Here is a 19,946-nt window from a genome sequence, read left to right on the forward strand (position 1 = left end):
ATTTTAATATGAACATACATAAAGACTATATATTATGGATAAGTCTACATTTAAAAAGGATCAAATGACAAACGTGTAATGTCAAAGACAGACTGTGATTAAAGATGGACGCTGCATCTCCACTTCCTCCCACTACCCAGAAATGAAGCCAAAATATGTAGGCTGCACAGTAGTTATCAGTCTCAGCAACCAAGCATGACATTTCATCCCGTTTGTATGAATTAATACTTCACAAATTTACCAGAAAAACACTTGACGTATGACTGAAACCATTTTTGAGAAAAACATACTTGACATGTAGCTACTTTGACTTTTTAGTTTGGTCCATGTCCCATTCACTAACATAGAGGAGGTAGGATGTTCTACCTACACTGCAGCTATAGCCACCAGGTTGTGATCAAGATGCTTTGGCTTCACTTTTGAGGAACAGTCTTGTCGTCCATATTTTATGCAGTCTATGGACAAATGGGTCACTCGCAGTGATATAACTCATTTGATTTCTGGAATGTATTCATTTCTTGTATTTATTGACAACAGTTCTCCCTTTAGCTATTTTAATATGTCAAAGCCAACAGATTCGGTTTTACTACACACAACTTTTATTAACCTTGTAAAAAGGTAACTCATAAAACTTTTAAAAAAAGAATTAATACCCACGAAAGACAAAGTTAGGAACTAGCAGGTGAACACAGTGGAGCATTTACTACCTAAAAACACATTTTAGTCAGGAGTTGGTGGTCACCAAAACAGTGCTATGAGGAGGGTGAATACAAACATAAATGAATGGTAATGTTAGAGATAACTTCACAAGGTCCTTTGTGCAAAAGAAATCAAAATAAAACAATTTAAAGCCACTGTGGAGCCCAAGTCACTGAGTTTTCTTCAATTAAAGTTAACCTAAACATTGTAATAAGTCAAATGTTTGTGATGCTAAAAAAGATGTAACAGAATACTACACTGCTCTTCACTGGAATGATAAACAGATCCCAACATTCTCTTTCAGATTATAGACGTTTCCCACACACCCCCAAACGCAGGCAGCATCCTATTTTGGAAAAACAAAATACCTCATGGTCTCTATTTCAGTGACACTGGCTTCCTGCCTGGAAAACTGAGAATAATGTGTTAAATTCCCTTGGAAAATGCCTTTAAATAAATAACCAGGCTTTTATTCCCCATTTAGGTCACATGGAGAATAACAGTGTAGTAAACTCTGTTGTGAACCCTTCACCTGGATTTCAACAACGCCAGTTGAGACCAACAGAAAAGATTATGTTACTACATAAAGGAATTTCAAGGAAGTTCAAACTCAGGGCTTCACGTAACCTCGAGTGAAAATGCGACTGGCCATATTTAAAGTAATGACCTTAACAACAGGAGAAGTAAGAGTCTCGCAAGATGCTTACTTTGATAAAGTGACTTAATCTAAATGTCAGGAAAGGAAGAAAAGATTATAAATGGTTCCTTTTGTATTGAATGAGTTCATACATAAACATAACTATCCTCTCATGGGACACTGAAATACATTGCAACCTTGTTTGCTGTAACATCTACCAACTAATTCCACAAATATCTGTCTGTACGGATGCGGAACCATTCATCTAATCGGCTTAACACTTGGCATGTGTATTCATAGTGGTCATGGGAAGTGTTGTGTTGAATTTGGTGTGATTTGGAAACACAATGGGATCATTATTAATAAAAAAACGAGGACCATCGCTCTGTAGCAGTCGTGGGGCGGGACAGCAGCATTAAGCCTGTTGAACAAGTCTTTGTCTACATCATCAGATAAACAGCAGAAGTGGGCAACTTGGTCAAACCACGGGTCAAAATCGCCGCCAGATCATTTGGATTTTTTCATTTCACTATAACACACTGACATGGACATTCCAAAGTGTACTAGGTGCTATTAGATCAATTTGTCTTCAATACAGAGTGTAATTCCAGAGTTTTTATTTTGAAATGTGGAACTTGGGTCATAAGATTGTGTCGATTGCGTAACAAACCTCTGAAATAGACGAAATGCCATGTATGAAAAAATAACACCAGTTCAGCAAATCGTTTAAACTTACATCTAAGCCACACATGTGAAGAGTGATAAAGCAAATACAGTTTTTTAAAAATCACTGCAGGTACACCAGGTAGGATGAACGCAAAGTTCTAACTTCACTCTGCACAATAAAGGTTTATAAAAAGCTCTGCACACAACGTCCACCACGCAAACAGTAAAGAAAAGTGATGTTTACTGTTGAACTGTCAGAGGGGAACTCACTAATGACGAGGAATAATTCTGATGTAGCTCGGGAACATTAACACAGGACAAGAGAACATTCCAAACAGGCAGATTGAGAACGGGCTATGCACTAGTAGAGAATACCTGATGAGGTTCGTACTCAGAGAAACAGACATTTGTTCAACATTGAGCATTGACTAAATACTGAGTTGTTGAGGTCTTTAGCACAAATCTGAGTAACCTGAGTAACAAAGCCTTCATTCAGCTTTTAGCAGGTTCGTATCGTCACAACACAGAAAAGGTGACTCATCAGATGCAACTGCTGCCGCCTGAAATCACATGGCTTGTGAAATACTGGTCACCCACTCACTGTCTGTGTGGTGGAGGACGAATATGCAGCCTCAGTGGTCCAGAGTTTCAACAGACTGGATTTTTGGCCAGGACTAACACTGAGCTGTCCTCGCACATGCCTGAGTGACTCAGTACCTCCTGACTAGTGACAGGGTGTGTGTGTGTGTGTGTGTGTGTGTGTGTGTGTGTGTGTGTGTGTGTGTGTGTGTGTGTGTGTGTGTGTGTGAATGTTATATACTGTGGATATGTGTGAAAAATTGTTTTTTGCCAAGTGTGTAAGCTGAACCTGACCTCTGCTGAGTCCTATGGAAACATCTGGATTTGGGAAGAGGAGAGTTTGCAGGGGTCAAGGTCTGTTCAACAGCTGTTGAGTTTCCAGATAGAGAGATCCAAAGACACAGAGTATTCTGAACATGAACATGAGGTGCTTCATGCATAAAATGTATGTTTTTAAATAGTTTTACACAAGCCAATATCTCAGGGAATGAAATCCATATTTGAAAAATACCTAATCCTTGACATCCAGTGGCTCAGTCGAGCACAGTACGGAGCAGAAAGTAAGAAAGTGGAGGTGAGGTGTGTGTGTAGAGCAAATAATTGTCATAAAAGTAACCAAAGTTCACATCACCTCACAGGCCTCCCATTCATATGTGAATTTTTATAAACATAGCAGCAATCTTTTCTCCGGTGGGTTAGCTGGTGTTCATGCAGACGACAGCTCTGTGTAAAACAATGGAAGTGGTCAGACAATGTAATACAATCCAGGTGGGTGTAACTTTCGGTTTTACTCTGAAATGGATTGACAAACTCTTTCAACTTCCCTGTTTGGTAACTGCCTGTTTTTTACACCAGTGTGTTAAATTAGACGTGGATGTGGAGGGAGAAGAGTAACATCAGAGATATAACTTCTCGAATAATCCAGTTTGAACAAATTCATACCAACATGTAATTAGTTGAAATTAATTGAACGCAACCCACAAAATAACAAGTTAGCATACTGTAGGGCAGTATTATTAACAGCCTTACTATTACCCACTATATACTATATGGTGTCGAAACCAAAATGTTTTCACACATCCTGTTGGGCCAATAACAGGAGAGTTTGTTTATTGAACATGGGACTACAAAGCAGTTTCTTTTAATAAATTGTGCATGTACAGCTGATATATATATGTATATATATAACTTACTGCAAGTATTGAAATGAAATGACTTTTGACTAAAGTTGTCCTGGCTGAAATAAATACAGTTCTGTATTCCTGTGTAGTCCTACATAGCTGAAGACAACTAAGCTGAGCTCTTACAAAAAGACGTTGGTGCTGTCATATGGAACACAGAAGTCAGCCGCTGGCAATCCATGCACATCTTCTATAGCAGGCATGACACACAAGTCAGAAAACACAATGTACAAAGTGCAGGTTGTCATTTTGTCCAAGTCCCGGCAGGAATTTAGGACTCTATGATCACCTTATGTGACACAGATTTTTATTTTCTAGTTTTTGGCTTTAGATATGAATTCCTCCCAGTTTGGAGGCTCCTTAGGTAACGGATTGTGTTGTATTTTAGTCCCAGCCAAGGATGAAAAACACAAATGAGGCCCTAGAGATAACCAGAAGATGTTTTAGTGCAAACCTAATCATGTTTTCTCTCCATTTAGTCCTTTCTGAAAAAGCAACAACATAGGAATACCATACTTGTGTATTTTTCCACAATTTCGAGACATTTCATGCTGCATAACAAATTCCAGCTGCACACATACTGGAGCAGAGCTGTAAACAAGCACAAGAGCATTTTCATGATGAGATGCAGACAGAGAACGTGCTGGGCCATCTCTTGTCTGAGAGTTTCTACTGAAATAGCAGAGAGGCACACAGTGGATGAGCGTAAACCGCGATGTTCCACCCCTGCTCGCTGCCTCGTCATGTCGGGAACAGGGGTGTGACGGACAGGGGAAGTGTCTGTTTCCTATTATTCACTCATACATGCCCCCACTTTGCGTTTCTGGGGCCACACTGTCATATCTGCACACCCTGGGTTACTTGGAAGTTCACAGACAACTGCTGATGCTGGAGTCTGAGTGAAGGGAGACGCCCAGTCATCGCCAACACCAGAAGCAAAGGGTGATGCACAAACTGAACACTGGTTCGGACCTAACTATCAGCTGCGACTAACAAGGCCTAATAGATATCTGAGACCAGCACAATCTACGGCAACGAGAGAGCTGTCAAGTTTTACCCATGGAGCTCCGGGAATTTTAAAAGAATCCAGAGATCCCATGTTCATAGTGAGAGGCCCCTTTGGAGCTCCTGGCTATCGGATTTGACTGACGATATTTTTACTGTGGTTTCCTCATAATCCTACATTTTATTTGTGGTTAAGAGTAACTTCATTTGTTGACTACTTGAATGGTATAGCTTGCATGAACTCCAACTTTTTCCTTGCAAGAGATGCTTTTTCTTGTTTGCTTTAAAGATTTGTGCCAATTAACCAATACAATGCAATGTCAAATGTAAATGGTCTGTACTTATGAAGCACTTTTCTAGTCTTATGGAACAATCAAAGCGCCCTGCGGTACAAGTTGTATTCATGCACACATTCATAAGCTGTCGGAACATGCAATTTGGGGCTCAGTATCTTGCCCAGGGACAATTCAGCATGTCGCCTGGAGGAGCCGGGGATTGCACCTCCGACCTTCTGGTTAATGCAAACCACTCTACCTCCTGATCCACAGCTTCAGTAACTCAGAGCCAGAACAAATACAGAGTAATAATAATAAAAATAAAATAAAATAAACTCTCCACATGATCCTACATAATAACAAAATAGCAAAAAGTGATTATTTTTAACTTAACTTTAAATAAAATGCAGTTTAAGATCTTCCAGACCTAAAGAGAAGCTAAACTTCATCTCAATCTTAGTCTAAATTATTATTTTACTATTAATATTTTAATCCTTAGAACCCAAGAATGGATTTTGGCGTAATCACTACATATATGAGTGTTACTGTGCATGTTATAAAAAAGCTATCAACACACAGTTGACATTAGTACAGGAATGGAAGATGGGGTGTATCCGTGTTGCAGCAAAACAAGACCTTTAATGATGGTACATTTTATATAATCACCATCAGGTACTGAGAGATATAATGACTGTTACACTGATAAGGCCTAAGGCTGATTTTAAGATAAGTTGTAAAGATAATCTTCAATGTGATGGTTCAATTAATTTTTGGACATTTATCCTTAATAGACATCAGAGGCATTCATTTCAGAAAATAGCTGTGATGATGAATGTGTATGACATATTTACATCCTGATTGGGTTTTATTCCTAATGAACAGAAGAAGGTGCTATATTTAATAAGAAAATCATTTTCTGGTAATAACAGCTTAAAACAATATTACCTTTGGTTCGAGAGCTGTATTTTTATTGATATGTGGGGTTTGATTTTTTTTTGGGGGGGGGGGGTTCCAGTTTGACAGGAGAAGGCTTCAGCCCAAAATCGGTGTTAGAATTCCTCCAGTGCCCCATACAAAACAAAAGCATGCTCGCAAATGTCTCATCACCCCTGTTATTGCAATGACTCAGCAGAGACTGTGACACCGACCTGTTGCCCAAGAGTTCTGAAACTGGGCTGAGAGTTCCCAACCCTCTGGGATAAGTTTAGTCTTCATGTGAGAAATACAGCGGAGGAGAAATTCTCATGTGCGCTTGGCTGCTATCTATAGAGAGCAGAATGTGTGAAGAAAAGGCACAACTGAGCTGGAGTGAACAGGGGAGGAGAGATAGAACGAAGCAGTCCTTGGAGGGAGACGGAGGGAGACAGGGAGAGGGATAGAGAGCGACGGGGGCTGCGGACCGTATCTTTATTTGGGAGACATTGTTTTGGTTTGGGCAGATGTGGGAGCCCGAAGCGAAGCCACATTCCCAGATGGAGAGACACTTCAGACACACAGGCAGGGAGGAGGAGGAGGGATGCACATGCATGTTTAAGCATGTACTCAGTCACACATGCACGTATGCTCACACAAACTGTCATTATTGTCTGCTAAATGCCTAAGCACTGGCTGCATGCGTGTTTGTGTGTGCATGTGCAGGCTGGAGTGGTCCACACAGCCAACAATGCCTGTTTTGTTACATCCTGCCCCCCCCCTCCAGTTTATGTGAATTTCTCAAGTCTTGTTTCTCCTCTGGGCTCCTACTTCAGCCATGCACATGGCATGACTGAGACAGGACCACTGTGACACACACTGCACTGCATAGGACGAAGCGTACCCTCCAGTGTGCAGATCTTATCTTCACAGGCCTGCTCATATTCCCAGGATCAGATATGGCAGCATATCAGTCCACTGTTCAGCTTCCCACTCAACCACTAAACTCACTGAGTTCTCCACAGCCTCTCATACATATCTCGCCTTTGCAGGTCAAAGCAATAAAGACTGACGGCTTCTCTCAGCCATTTAAATTTTGCAACACCAGAAGTCGTAGTTGTTGCCACGTGAGTCGCTTCAGGGTTGAGCTTACCGCACACTCCTTCCCCAAAAACATGTCAGCCGATTTTAAACAGATGCAGCTTGAGTCTTGAATGTGCATGCCAGTGGTTTAGACTGTGTATACGTTGTTGTGAAATATCAACTGGTAGACTTCTGTGGTTATGATTGATCTGGGTTTTCACCAACTGATCTACATTTCCGCCATGAACGTCCCATGTGGCACCCATTCTTCTCCAAGAATCAAGCCTGCTGTCAGCTACGAGTCACATGCTTTAATCTATATATTTGGCTTTGAGTTTGTTGCAGATTAAAACATCAAATACTCACACGTGAGCACACAGCTTTTGCAGATGCTTCATCAACATGTGAACTCCTGGACCAGTTTACAGCTGAGTGTGATGGAGCTGAAATGAGGGTCAGCAACTTCAAATGTGAGGCCACAGCGGTCCACCAGAAAATGGTGAGTCATTCCCTTCGGATCAGGAAGTGTGCAGCCTCCCGAAGTCAAGGACTTTACTCATTTGAATAACAATCGTTATGCTGCGGTCAGTGTATGGGCACTGAGAAGTTTTAATATATTGTAAAACTGAAGTGAGAAACTGAGTATACTGAGTATGTGGTCCCTAAATGTGACAGATTTGCATTCACACAGCTCCAAATGTGGTCTGGTGCACTTTAAGTGTGTTGTCACCTATACTAAGTACCATCATGATGATCGGATCACTCAGGACAGATGTTAATACAAGGTCTGAACAGGGTCTATGTTCTCTGCTTATTGGGGGCAGCAATTTTTTGCGATGTTCTGGAACCAACAACCAAATGTGTTTGCCCCACGTGTTTGCCCCACACCTCCGAGTCTCAGGCCTGAGCCAGAAAATTGAGGATAGTTGGTTGCAGCAAGTAGCTGCCCGAAATGATAGACATCACAACAAGATCTCAGCATCTTGTTCACAAATGAGGGAAAGATGAAACGTGAGATCAACAGGTGGACTGGTGCAGCATTGGCAGGCTGCTACATGTTCCAATGAATTTTGGGTGGCAAAGTGGGTGTTTCCTTTACCTCAGGGTCGTCAGAGCAAAAAATCAAATAGCTGCCATTGTGGTAACTTTTCAGAGTTAGGGAATCTTGTCTGTGAGCATTAGAAATTATTGTGGATGGTTTTACTCTCTGATAAACCATCAACCACATTAACCCCTGACTTAAATTCAACTTCCTGGACCATGACTCACTGTCTCACTGGTATAACAACACATCTCCTTGAACACAACCCCTTGCTTCATCTTAAAATTAAACAGCTGCTTCGTCTTATTTAAATGAGTCAGTCTAGGTTTAGTATCTAATCAGGGAGAATCACAGATGACTCTTAGAGTAGGTTTTTTCACACCGCTCAAACTGGGTGGAGATCCTGGAATAGACCCAGGACACTCTGGAGGTAATATGTGACCCATCTGGCCTGGGAATGCTTGAGGATCCCCCGGGAGAAGCTGGAGGATGTGGTTAGGGAGAAAGGCGTCTAGGCCACTTCGCTTATCCTGCTACCACCATGAAGCTGGAGAAGAGTGGATGGATTCCACTTTTCTCAAAATAAAGCATTAAGCAAGAAATGTATTCAACGCATTCAAAATGTATTAATTAAAACCCTGTGAATTTGCAGATTGTCCAAATTCAAGAGTTTAGCTTATTGCCTGAATTAACATCTGAAGTAAGCATTCTGTCAAGAGAAATATAGCAATTATTGAACCTGCTATAATTTTAAACAAATCACCAGCAAGAAAAGGGCAGTGATGATTGAATTATTCGTTCCACCTCCCATGCTATGTCATGTTATAGTATGAGCCTTGACACCCCGGATGACACATATGGTGATGAGTGCTCTTCCATCCATCCAACCATCCATCCTATCTATAGTGCTTATCCTGTGAGGGTCAAGGGGGGCAAGAGCCAAGTTGACATTGAGCAAAAAGGCACCGTACACCCTGGACAGATCGCCGGTGTATCACAGGGCCAGCATACAGAGACAAAATACCATTCACACCTACAAGTTGATCTCCGGTTGACCCGAGCTGCACGTACCCAGAGAAAACCCACGCAGACACGAAGAGATCATGAAAACTCCAAACTGAAAAGCCCCAGCCGAACTAGGATTTGAACCAAGAACCTTCTTTCTGTGAGGCGCTAGAGCTAACCACATGATTACTGGACATGCCCTTAAAACCAACATCAAAGATGGGAGACACACACTGGATATACTACTACACCACCCACTGTGGGCGTTCCACTTGGGCGTTCTCCCAAATAAGCAGGCATGATAATTAGCTCATAAAGAATTTAATTTACAGAGAGCAGTTACTCAAAGACAACAGCGGCCTGGCAGAGTTAATACAAAGGTTTTTTTTGGTAACTTCATTAGATTCACACACTGATTGGTCAGTTTTTGATTTTCCCACTGATTCCTACAGAGCACTACAGAGTCGTTTACAAGATTCTGGCCCAATTCCATCAGCAAGTCAGAGGACAACTAGGAAAATGAGGCCCACGTTGAAAATAACTGTAATTACTCTTAAAATGACGTTATGTTTTTCAAGACTATAACTCAAAATAGCCACAGAGATTGGGTCTTAAAATAGTTACCTCTGCCACCATAACCTAAATTTGGAAACACATTTCCGTTATTGTATTATCCATTCTCAGTCCAAAGCACATTAAACTGACCTGCTGCCAGCAGACCTGTATTTTTCTAACGGCCCCCTGTGACAGTTTTAATGTGAGAGAAATCTATTCGTCAGTGTCAAAGCAAACAAAAGATTGTGGTTAACAAGGTGTTTTCAGAGAAGCAACAGTGGGTTCTTCACAGTCACTCAACTGATTTTTCACAGCTCCACACCGAATTCATTCCATGACAAGAAATAACTGTATTTTGTTATGACGTCAGCTGAGGAGGGGTGGTGTCGGTTTTCCAGTGTGTAGGGGAAGCACCTGGCCGTGTGCTGGAGGCTCTACAGCAGTGGTGTGACCCCCTCATACCACTACGGGGATTATGCCAGGCTGACTCACCATCTAAGACCACCCCCCCCAAAAACACCCCACGCCACTCGCTCTCTGCTCTACAGTTTCATAATAAACACAGCTGACACTCCACCAGTAGAAGCATTAGGGAAACAAAGTGGCTCTCCATCATTTACAGCTCTTTGCAAATTGCTTACAGTAGTTCCCCTGGCTGCACGGACCCATAATGGCACACTGTAATTCACACGGAAGAGGAACAATACATGATGCTGTAATAATAATGTGAGAGCAATATTACAATTTTGGAAAATCAACATTACCTCATCTCTACAGTGACTGGCCTCTTCAAGTGGAAGAAAAAAGTCACGACTGGCTGTACAGTACATGGCAACTTGTACTGACAGATTTCATCCATTTGGAGGAATAAGGGGGGCATGTCCCTCTCGATGCCCCCTGACAGGTCCAGCTGCAGGGCCTCCACTACAAGTTAACTGCCCGTGTTCATATGTCTTCACTAACATATGTAACTTATATGTAAGGAGATGGGCGATATGACCTTAAATTTAGACCATGGTGACTAAATAAGATCACTGTATTAAAAACATACTACCACTTCTTTCACTCTATTGGAAACAATGCTTTTCAAAAACAGACGTGTTTCATAACGCATAGGCTGATCGGTAAATGTAACATGATTCATTCTCGAATTAGCAGTATTAGTCTTGCTGTGAGTGTTGTTCTGAGCTGTAAGTGTATTGCTAAGCAACCTCCCCCCAAACATTTTTAGGGAAAGTTTTTTTGTGTTAACTGTTGCTTCACTTGAAATTAAAGGAGCCAAATCATTTACGACCTAACAACCATGATGGGAATTATGTCACTAGAGCATAATTTGGATTTATTGGATTTTATAATTCCGACTTTGTTTCAGTTAGCTTTAGTTCTTAAATTCATAAGTCAGCATCACAGAATTCTTGAGAAGTATCTTACTCATGTTTTGGTTTTTCTACGTTTTATTTTTTCGTTCCAAAGTTTTTATATCCCCCACCAGCAAAAAACAAATTAAATGTCCTCTTCCAGAGAACTATTTATCTTTATCAGCTGACACAGTCTTTATGCATCATTTGGATTTATTCACACAGTGCAGAATTCAGAAAATAATTTCAACTCCAGCTCCAGATCCACAGACAAGTAACACATGTCGCAACACTCCACACAAACATTAGCCTTATCGCATTAATGTTAGTAAATGACACAGCAAATAGGCATTCAAGATTTAGTATCAAGTTTTTATCTGTTTCATTATCAAAAATAGAAACTGTAACATGGCAGAAAGAGCTGTTACTTGGTCCAATGACATTCCACTTATATCTGAGGAATCCAGCTGATAATATAAAAAGATACCCTCTTCTTTGACGTAAGTAAGAACTGCAGTGTCTCTGACTCACTTACAGTAAATAGATCGACCCTGGTAATAAGACATTACTCCATGGAATGATGGAGTAACCGAACAATAACACAGAGCCAGACTTGGTCACGAAGACTTTCCCAGCATTTGACCATCTGTCTGGAAACAGGGATGACAGCTCCAGACACCACTGGGTGGCTGACAAATTATTTTCAAGCAGGTTGATTTAAAGACCAAATCAGCTCAGTTGATTTGCTGATTAAAGAACCAAAACATTTCCCTGTCTGTTTTGCACAATATCTTCCATTCAGCTGCTCTGGGTGACATCATCAGGCAGAAACCCATGGTAACCAGGACGACTCTCTTTTCTTTTCCTTCTCATTAGGTGAACACTGAGCACTAATGAGCCAACCACTAATATCACTGTCATCTATGACTCACGGCGTTCAGGACGGGTTGGTTTGCTCATAAAGGAATACTATGTTCTGCTTGAGTCAACGAGATAAACTGTCAAACTGCAGAGTCTCACTCATGGGACCTCATTCTATATCTGATATCCACAGAGAGAAAGGATCACAGTGTTCTCTCTCACATCATCACCTTGAACAAGACACTGAGGAAGATGACGACGTTTCTCAAGCTACCTCATTCAGATGTCAGAACAATCACCCACTCACGTCTTCTTTTTGAATGTTTTTTTACTTGTTTTAACTTATAACACTTGTTCACCTTCTTTCCAAGATGAAGATAAAGTTACATCTATCTGTTATAACTCTGTCTATCTGTTAAAGACCCCTCCAATAAAAAGCTTGTTAACACGTCTGCATGGTTCTTTTACATAATACAACATTACAAGAAGTAATTAGTCAAAACCACAACTGGGTATTTCCATCTTAGAAATGCAGTTACCGATGAAAGTACAAAGAAAGAATGGGCAGTCACAAACCTTAGGAAACAATCCCATCAACTTAAGAGGGGTTTCTCTGTAACTTCTCCATAGCACACCTCCATTATCCTTCATCTGGCTGCAGTATTGCAAGTGCTATCAGAAGAGAAGCCAGATGGAGATATTTTGCAAGCAAACGCTTCGCTAAGTTTGCTTAGTCAGAGATGGTGATTCAAACCAGGCTTTATCTAACATTAGCATCACATTATTAGCTGATAACAGAGTCAAACCAAGTTATAATTCTTTTTTTTTTTTTATGCTGTACATAGCGAGATAAAAAATTTGAGATGTTCTGATACCAGCATCAGAAATGCCTCCAATAATCGGTAAGCATGCAAATCTATGAACCGATCCCATCCAACATCTTCCACTCTTTATATAACTTGTATGACTACAAGTTATATAGTCACAATTATTCTGGTGTATACAACAAAGTATAAGAGAAGCACAAGTAAAGAAGAGGTGATGGAGAACGTTGGCTACTGTACCATGTTAGACTGCAGCCAATCCTTTAAGAGTATCAAACTAAGCAAGGCTGCTTATGAATGCAAATGGTATAGGATTAAGTATAGGTCAACTGAATCACGCCTTCGTTAAAATGCAGTCAAACTTTGAAGCAGCATCAAGTGTTGGTCTGTGAGAATCGGCCTCACTGGAGGGTGAAGCACCAGGCAGCAACAGGTTCTGAACGATTCATTATGCTCGGAAGAATGGGGCTGTTTGTAGAACAAAGCCCCAGAGCTGAGGATGACAACAGAGCCAGACGAAAGCTCCTTCGTCAGCTGGGCTATTTACACAAATCCTTGTCAAGGTGATTAACGCACATCAACGGGAATTTGTGATCATTTGCAAATATATGAAGTGAGGCAACGGAGTTGTTGAGCAACATCCAGAATGAGTGATGGGGATTTCCTTAGAAAGCCTAGAATAGTTTGGAGTAAATAACCAGAATGAGGAAATGGAGAAGTATGTATTTGACAAATCGATATCATTTCTGATGTCTGACGATCAGCATTTATATGATGCACACGAAGAAAATGCAGAGAAGAAGGCAGCATCGTTTATTTGTTTTTTCATTTTTTCATTTTAGTTATAATTTAATTGACCTTACACAAGGAGGCTATGTTTTCACCCCTTTCTGTCTGCTTGATTATTTACTGTCAGATTACCACAAAACTTAGTGGAAGGATGTGGTATGAATCATGGAAGAACCCATTCATTGTTTTGTGGGTTCCAGATCAGGGGGCGGATCAAAGATTTTTTTTTTCTCTTTCTTTAAAGGTACAGTTTGTAGAATTTAGTGATATTGAGTGCTGAAATTTCATGTTAGAGCTGAACACCCCTCACCTCACCCTCCCCTTCCAAACATGAAAAAGAAACTGTGGTAGCCTTTAATTGTCATAAAAACTCAAAAGGTGTTTAGTTTGTCCAGTCTGGACTAATGTAAAAAACATGGCAGCCTCTGTAGAGAGGGTCCCCTCAATGTAAATATAAAGTATTTAAATATAAAGGGCCTTTTCTGGGGTAAAGAAAACTACAGTTCATACAATTTAGATAAAACAAACAAGTGAAGACATCATGAGGATTATTCTACATTAAATTACTGCCAATAGATCTGTTTCCCCTAATTCTTACACACTGAACCTTGAAGTCTACTAATAGTTTAAAATTACTCAATGTTCTCTCACCAGCTTTTTCCGTAGCTTTCACTTGCTTATCAAGTGTAGGAAGATGTATGAAGCTGTCAAACTGAAATCAAACAGTGACTTCCTCACTCCCCTTTCGATGCATATGAGGTGAAACTCAAACTTACATTACAGAGATGCTGTTGTTAATGTTTGCCCAGTGGAACAGGTAAAGCTGACAGTTTAACACTGACCCAGCAAATCAAAGCCACAAGGAGTCAAAGCCTCCCACCCACTTTCATTTCTACAGTCGTTCTTTCAGGGTTATTTTTGGGCCCAGAGAACAAGAGAGAGACAGGAAAGGTGTGTGCTTAGGCTCGGAACCCACAACTCCACATTCCAGCATTCAATGCAAGCTGCCGACCACAGAAACTCAATGTGTGATAAAAACAGCCAAGTAGCGATCAGCGTGTGTGGGTCTATATTTAGGACTTAGGCTGTTATCTATCTTTGCACCAGTGCTTATTAAAGAAAAAAGTCTTTGCACCCAGTTGAGGAATCAGGGTGAGTTCAGTGAGTGATGGAGTTCACTTAGTTGTCATGGAGATTACAGCCCAAACAACACTGGATTTTTGAAGCCAATATAGATATTTGAGATATGGTAGTTTTAGTGCAGGTATCAAGATAAATAATCTGAAATATACATATATATCGGCCAATATATATATTTATATATTATATATAATAATAACATCTTTGTAAAGAACTATAATTTAAACTTTACATTTAAAATAGACCTTGAATTGAATGAATCAGCTGATTTTTATCATTCGCCCACAAACCAAGTCCACTGCACAGCACTAATGCAATGTAGTAAACAGACCCAAACCCTGAGTCTAACATATCGTCACGTTTCACACTGAAAAATGTGGCGTTTTTGCTCAGGTTTCAAATCACTTATCCCTTCGGCTCTCAGGTCTACACTCCTCGACATTCTCAATCCCAGCCTGTTGATCCTTCCCGATCCACTTCACTGTGAGAATCGCAGCACACCTCACAGATACGTGAGCTGATTCAGTCGACCAGAACATGGCTAATCAATTAATGAGTGATACTTCCCTGATGCCTACAGGGATGTTCACTTTCCTTTTTCACACTTCAGAGGCTGAGGCATCTCGCTCATCCACACTTGAGCGCGGTGAGTGCTTGATGAAAACGGGTTATCCTGCTGCCTGCACCACACTGCTGCCTCACCCATCAACTCAATTCCTGCCCTGGTCTGAGAGAAGATAAGGGATGCTGCTCTTCAACCCTCCGGTGCTACAGGTTTGTGTCTCCGTGTCCAACCCGTGCTGGGGGGTGGGATCTAAATCAGCATGAACCCAGAACCGGGCCACATATCACTGCTGTCACTCAGTCACCAATCATGTTTCTGTATCTTCTCAGAATGGAGAAGTGATAAAAACGGAAGCAGCTCTGGTGCCATCTCTGAGAATGCTGGCTTGGTGCCAGCCCATTTCACAGGCTGATTGTGACAAAGCGTCAGAATGCTGGGTGGTGTCCCCGACTCCACCACAAACTCAAATCTTCTCCAGTATTACAAACCCACACTCAAACACACTGAAGTCAAATGAAAGAATTTGTTTTCTGAGATTCAGCAGGAGCTGTGTTTCTAAATCTACATTGAGCGTAAAGAGGGGGGGGCTGCTGGGTGCTGGGTGGGGACGGGAGGAGTTGACCATGGGGAGAGAGAGAGACAGAGAGGGAGAGGTAGAGAGAGCAGCATGTCCTGTGCATTCACGCGCACTGAGGGGAGACCTGAGTATTTCAGAGGAATGTGTGTGGAATGAGGAAGTGTGCAGCCGCTCGGGCTGCTGGGAAGGTTAGAGTTAATCTGATAAGCACAGCAAGGGAAAACTATTTATTAGTGCATCACTCAGTACTGTCTTTAACTTCTGCTGTGTGTGTGTGAGTGTGTGTGTGTGTGGTCCAGGTATTACTCATGATCAGGGGACCTGAATCTGTGAGCACAGTCACTTTATGGGGACTTGTCTTTCTTATGGGGACAAAAGGCAAGTCCCCAAAATGTAAATAAAAACAATTTTAATTTGAAGACATGTTCAAGATTAGGATAAAGTCAGGTTTAGGTAACATTCAGGTTTAAGTAAGCAGTCTTCAGTAAATCAATGTAAGTCAATGTCCACTGAAGTCATGGAGACACGAGTGTGTGTGTGTGTGTGTGTGTGTGTGCGTGTGAGTGACAGAGAGGATAGAAAAACACACAAGTGATAGAAGTAGATTTTCACATTTCTACTGCCATCAACAAGTCAAAACTAATAAAGAAAATATTCATCCAATTAAGATCCAATTAAGTTTGGTATTAAGTCGACATAATGATGGATGTGATGTTGAGACTTACCTCCAGCACTTGGACATAACTGGAGGGGAACCAGCCTCTGGCTCCATCCTTCTCTCCCTCCCACCATCCTCCGGGCACAGCCTGGACCACCTTGATAACGTCCCCGGCCTCGAAGCTCAGTCCCTGCTGGTGCTGCTCCCCGGTGAACGGGTACAAACTTTGACAGTACGATCCAGACATGGCCGGAGAGAAGCGAGGAGGAAACAGGACAAGACAAGGTCCACTGCCCTCTGGGAGCGTGTGTGTGCAGCGGGTGGAGGAGTGGAGCTGAAGTTGCAGTGGAGTTGGTGAACAGGTTCTCCTCCTCTTCTCTCACCGCTCTGCTCTGCTCCTCAGCCTCAGTGAGGAGGACTCATCACAGCAGCGTCAACACACTGAACGACACCGAGGCCAGAGGAGAGGAAGTCACAGCGTGGGTCTTCAAAATAAAAGCACACAGCTTCGCAAACTCAAGCTTCTTTTTCTTCTTTTTCTCTCCATGGCATGAACATGTATCTGTGTTTGTGTGTGTGTATGTGTGTATGGGTGTATGTGTGTATGTGTGTGTGTGTGTATGTGTATGTGTGTGTGTGTGTGTATGAATGAATGTATGTATGTATGAATGTATGTGTGTATGTATGTATGTGTTTGCGTGTGTGCGTACATGTGTGTATATATGCATGTATGTATGTGTGTGTGTGTGTGTATGAATGTACTGTATGTATGTGTGTATGAATGTATTTATGTATACATGTATGTATCATAAAGTCTATGGTATTTATGTATGAATGTGTGTGTGTATGTATGTATGTATGAATGTGTGTGTGTATGTATGCATGTATGTGTGTGTCTGCCTGCCTGCGTGCGTGTATATATGCATGTATGTGTGTGTGTGTGTGCGTGCGTGTATGTATGTATGTGTGCCTGTGTGTGTAAATCAATCAATCAATCAAATTTTATTTGTATAGTCTATAATCCCAGATCACATTTTGTCTCATAAGGCTTAAAGGGATAGTTCACCAAAAAGTTTAAATTCACTCAGTATCTTCACCACTATGCCGATGGAGTGGTGGGTGAAGGGTTTGAGTCCACAAAACACTTTTGGAGTTTCAGGGGTAAACATGGTTGCAGCCAAATCCAATACAATTGAAGTAAATGATAAATAATTCTTCAAACGTAAAAAAAACTGGAAAAAAAAGATAAAATGCCTCCATACTGCTCCTGTGGTGTCATCCAAGTGTTTGTAAGCCCTGTCATTCAAATTGTAGCTTCATTACAGTGTGCTAATATCTGTATTGTTGAGACAAAAGGACAGATTATAAACTATGCACATCACCAAAACGCTTCTAAAAAAAACCTGCTTCCTCACGTCCCTCTGACACACTCACGTGTCTTTATGTGTCTTTATTTCCCACCAGCTAAGCCATTATGAGATGCTTCAACAACCAGGATAAATGTCACTGTATCCTGGTTTCTATCAGAGTAGTAGAAAATCTAGCTTTCTAAAAGACAGAGCTTAACCAGGGGACTAGAGTGCATGTAAACAACATTTATGATGGCTGTGGACACAAGTGTTTGAAACCATTCCACAACTTTTTCCTAAATCAATAGTTGTTATGCATTGTAACCATACTGTGACCATAACCACATGTTTAATGTTGTAAACATAACACAGACGGTCTGGTGGGCCAGACAAACACTCTTACTGTATATGGTCATATAGGTTGGATTTGCTGCACTTTTTTTTTTAAATCACACGGTTATAATGTAAATGGTTTTGCTCCATGATGCTCTGCAGCACAAGGACTCTGCCTGATAACAGCCCGGCAAACTCAAAACAGTGCTTACTGATGGAATATACTGGATTTACAAAGGCAATTACACGTTCATGTGGTTGTGGATTGTTTTTCACAACTTTCTTTTAATTATTGCATTGGCAGCTAACATGGCACATCAGTGTGAAAGCCTATGGCTATATTGTGTGTCCTAAACAGGTAATTGTGATTGTTTATTGTTGACCAAACCAGCATCTGGATCATCTGGAACGCTCAGGTGTTAACACAACATGTACGTGTGAGTCCTACATAACTGTAGATGCATTAACAGTAGACTTAAACAATTTCTAATGTAACATATCTGTCCTACAGTCAGAACAGCTTTAAATTATGGATGTTCATGATTTATTAATAATTGATTATTCATACATATTTGTATAAATATTTATTTAATTTATATATATTGACACCCATACACTTTCATAATTCCAATATATTTTTTCTTTAGATGAAAGAAAAAGAAAGAGGAGAAAGAAAAGAAAAAAACAGAGGACTGAATCACCTCAGCTGGACTCCTTACAAATAATCTCAATAACATAAATAACACATTATACCATGTTATCCTTGTAATTGTTATGAGGACTTTCTATGCTATTTCATGCATCTACAGTTTTTCTAGTGAATGCTTTTTCCAAGTTATATTAAAAGTTTGAAGCTGCACATTTAATTTAAAAGTGTGGTGGCAGAGAATTGTCACCACTTTGCGACCTGCAGCTTAAATGTGTTGGTACATTAACATCTTATCATTCTCATCAACCTTGTTTACAGCCTCCAGTGGCTGTTTTAAACAAAGTGCTACAGCACTGATAGCAAAAAAAATATTAGAATTAGTGGCTGAAAATACAGATGTTATTCTCACTAATTGGTGGAAACAAAAACAGAGATAATATTAGAGTAGAATATTAATGTTAACCTCCTCAAGTGGACACAGACACTATTCCACATTTGCTGGATGTATAAATACACAGCTTTTAACAGCTGTTGTGGCTGTGGCTCAGGAGAAAGCATGGGTCGTCCACCGACCACAAGGTTCACAGTTCGATCCCAGTCATCCTGATGAGTGCTGAAGTATCCTTGGACAAGATACTGAATCTCCTGATGATTGTGTGTGTTTGATTCATGACAGAGAAAGTGATGCACTGTATTAATGTGTGCATATAAAACAAAATTATACAGTAAAGAGTGGTCAACTCAAGACTAGTGACATATAAATACAGACCATTTGTTTTACACGGTGGCTAAAAACAGTACAATCATATTACTAATAAATAACTTCTACACACACAATGCAGGGGGGGGCGTCACTGGGGCCAGTACAGTCAGTACGTCACCAGTACAGAATGCTGGTGAGTTAATCCTGAGACTTTCTGACTCTTTCTTCCTCCATGCATCATGTCTTGTTCGAGGGAGCCCTCTAGCTGTAGCTGCTGCAGCAATCTACACGATATCAGAACACTGAAGGCACTGAAACAAATCTCAGGCTTGGATTGAACTGACATTAAGTATTTTATGTTTTACTGGTAAGAACCACTGGATTATGAGATACTGAAAGGACACAGGCAGAGAGATGATGTGACACGTAACATCTTGTGATTTTCCACATGATTAAGGAAACTTCGACTTAAACATATTGATTTTGCAAATATAAACTCTG

General features: G+C 40.8%; 1 protein-coding gene across 3 annotated transcripts in view; it reads right to left on the reverse strand.

Annotated features, from left to right (window-relative positions):
* gas7b (growth arrest-specific 7b) overlaps positions 1–16,892 on the reverse strand; it is a 55,955-nt gene extending 39,063 nt beyond the window's left edge. Inside the window, exon 1 of one of the 3 annotated variants that reach the window (XM_069518026.1) lies at positions 16,479–16,892. In XM_069518026.1, the coding sequence (XP_069374127.1) occupies positions 16,479–16,658 (180 nt within the window). In that variant the 5' untranslated portion in view covers positions 16,659–16,892. Of the gene's footprint in view, positions 1–15,313; positions 15,501–16,478 lie in introns of those variants that run through there. The other 2 variants (XM_069518027.1, XM_069518028.1) reach the window with 2 other exon arrangements.
* Positions 16,893–19,946: the final 3,054 nt, after the last annotated feature.

This window comes from Paralichthys olivaceus, chromosome 21 (genome assembly GCF_024713975.1).
Source record: "Paralichthys olivaceus isolate ysfri-2021 chromosome 21, ASM2471397v2, whole genome shotgun sequence".
Classification (NCBI taxonomy): Eukaryota; Metazoa; Chordata; class Actinopteri; order Pleuronectiformes; family Paralichthyidae; genus Paralichthys; species Paralichthys olivaceus.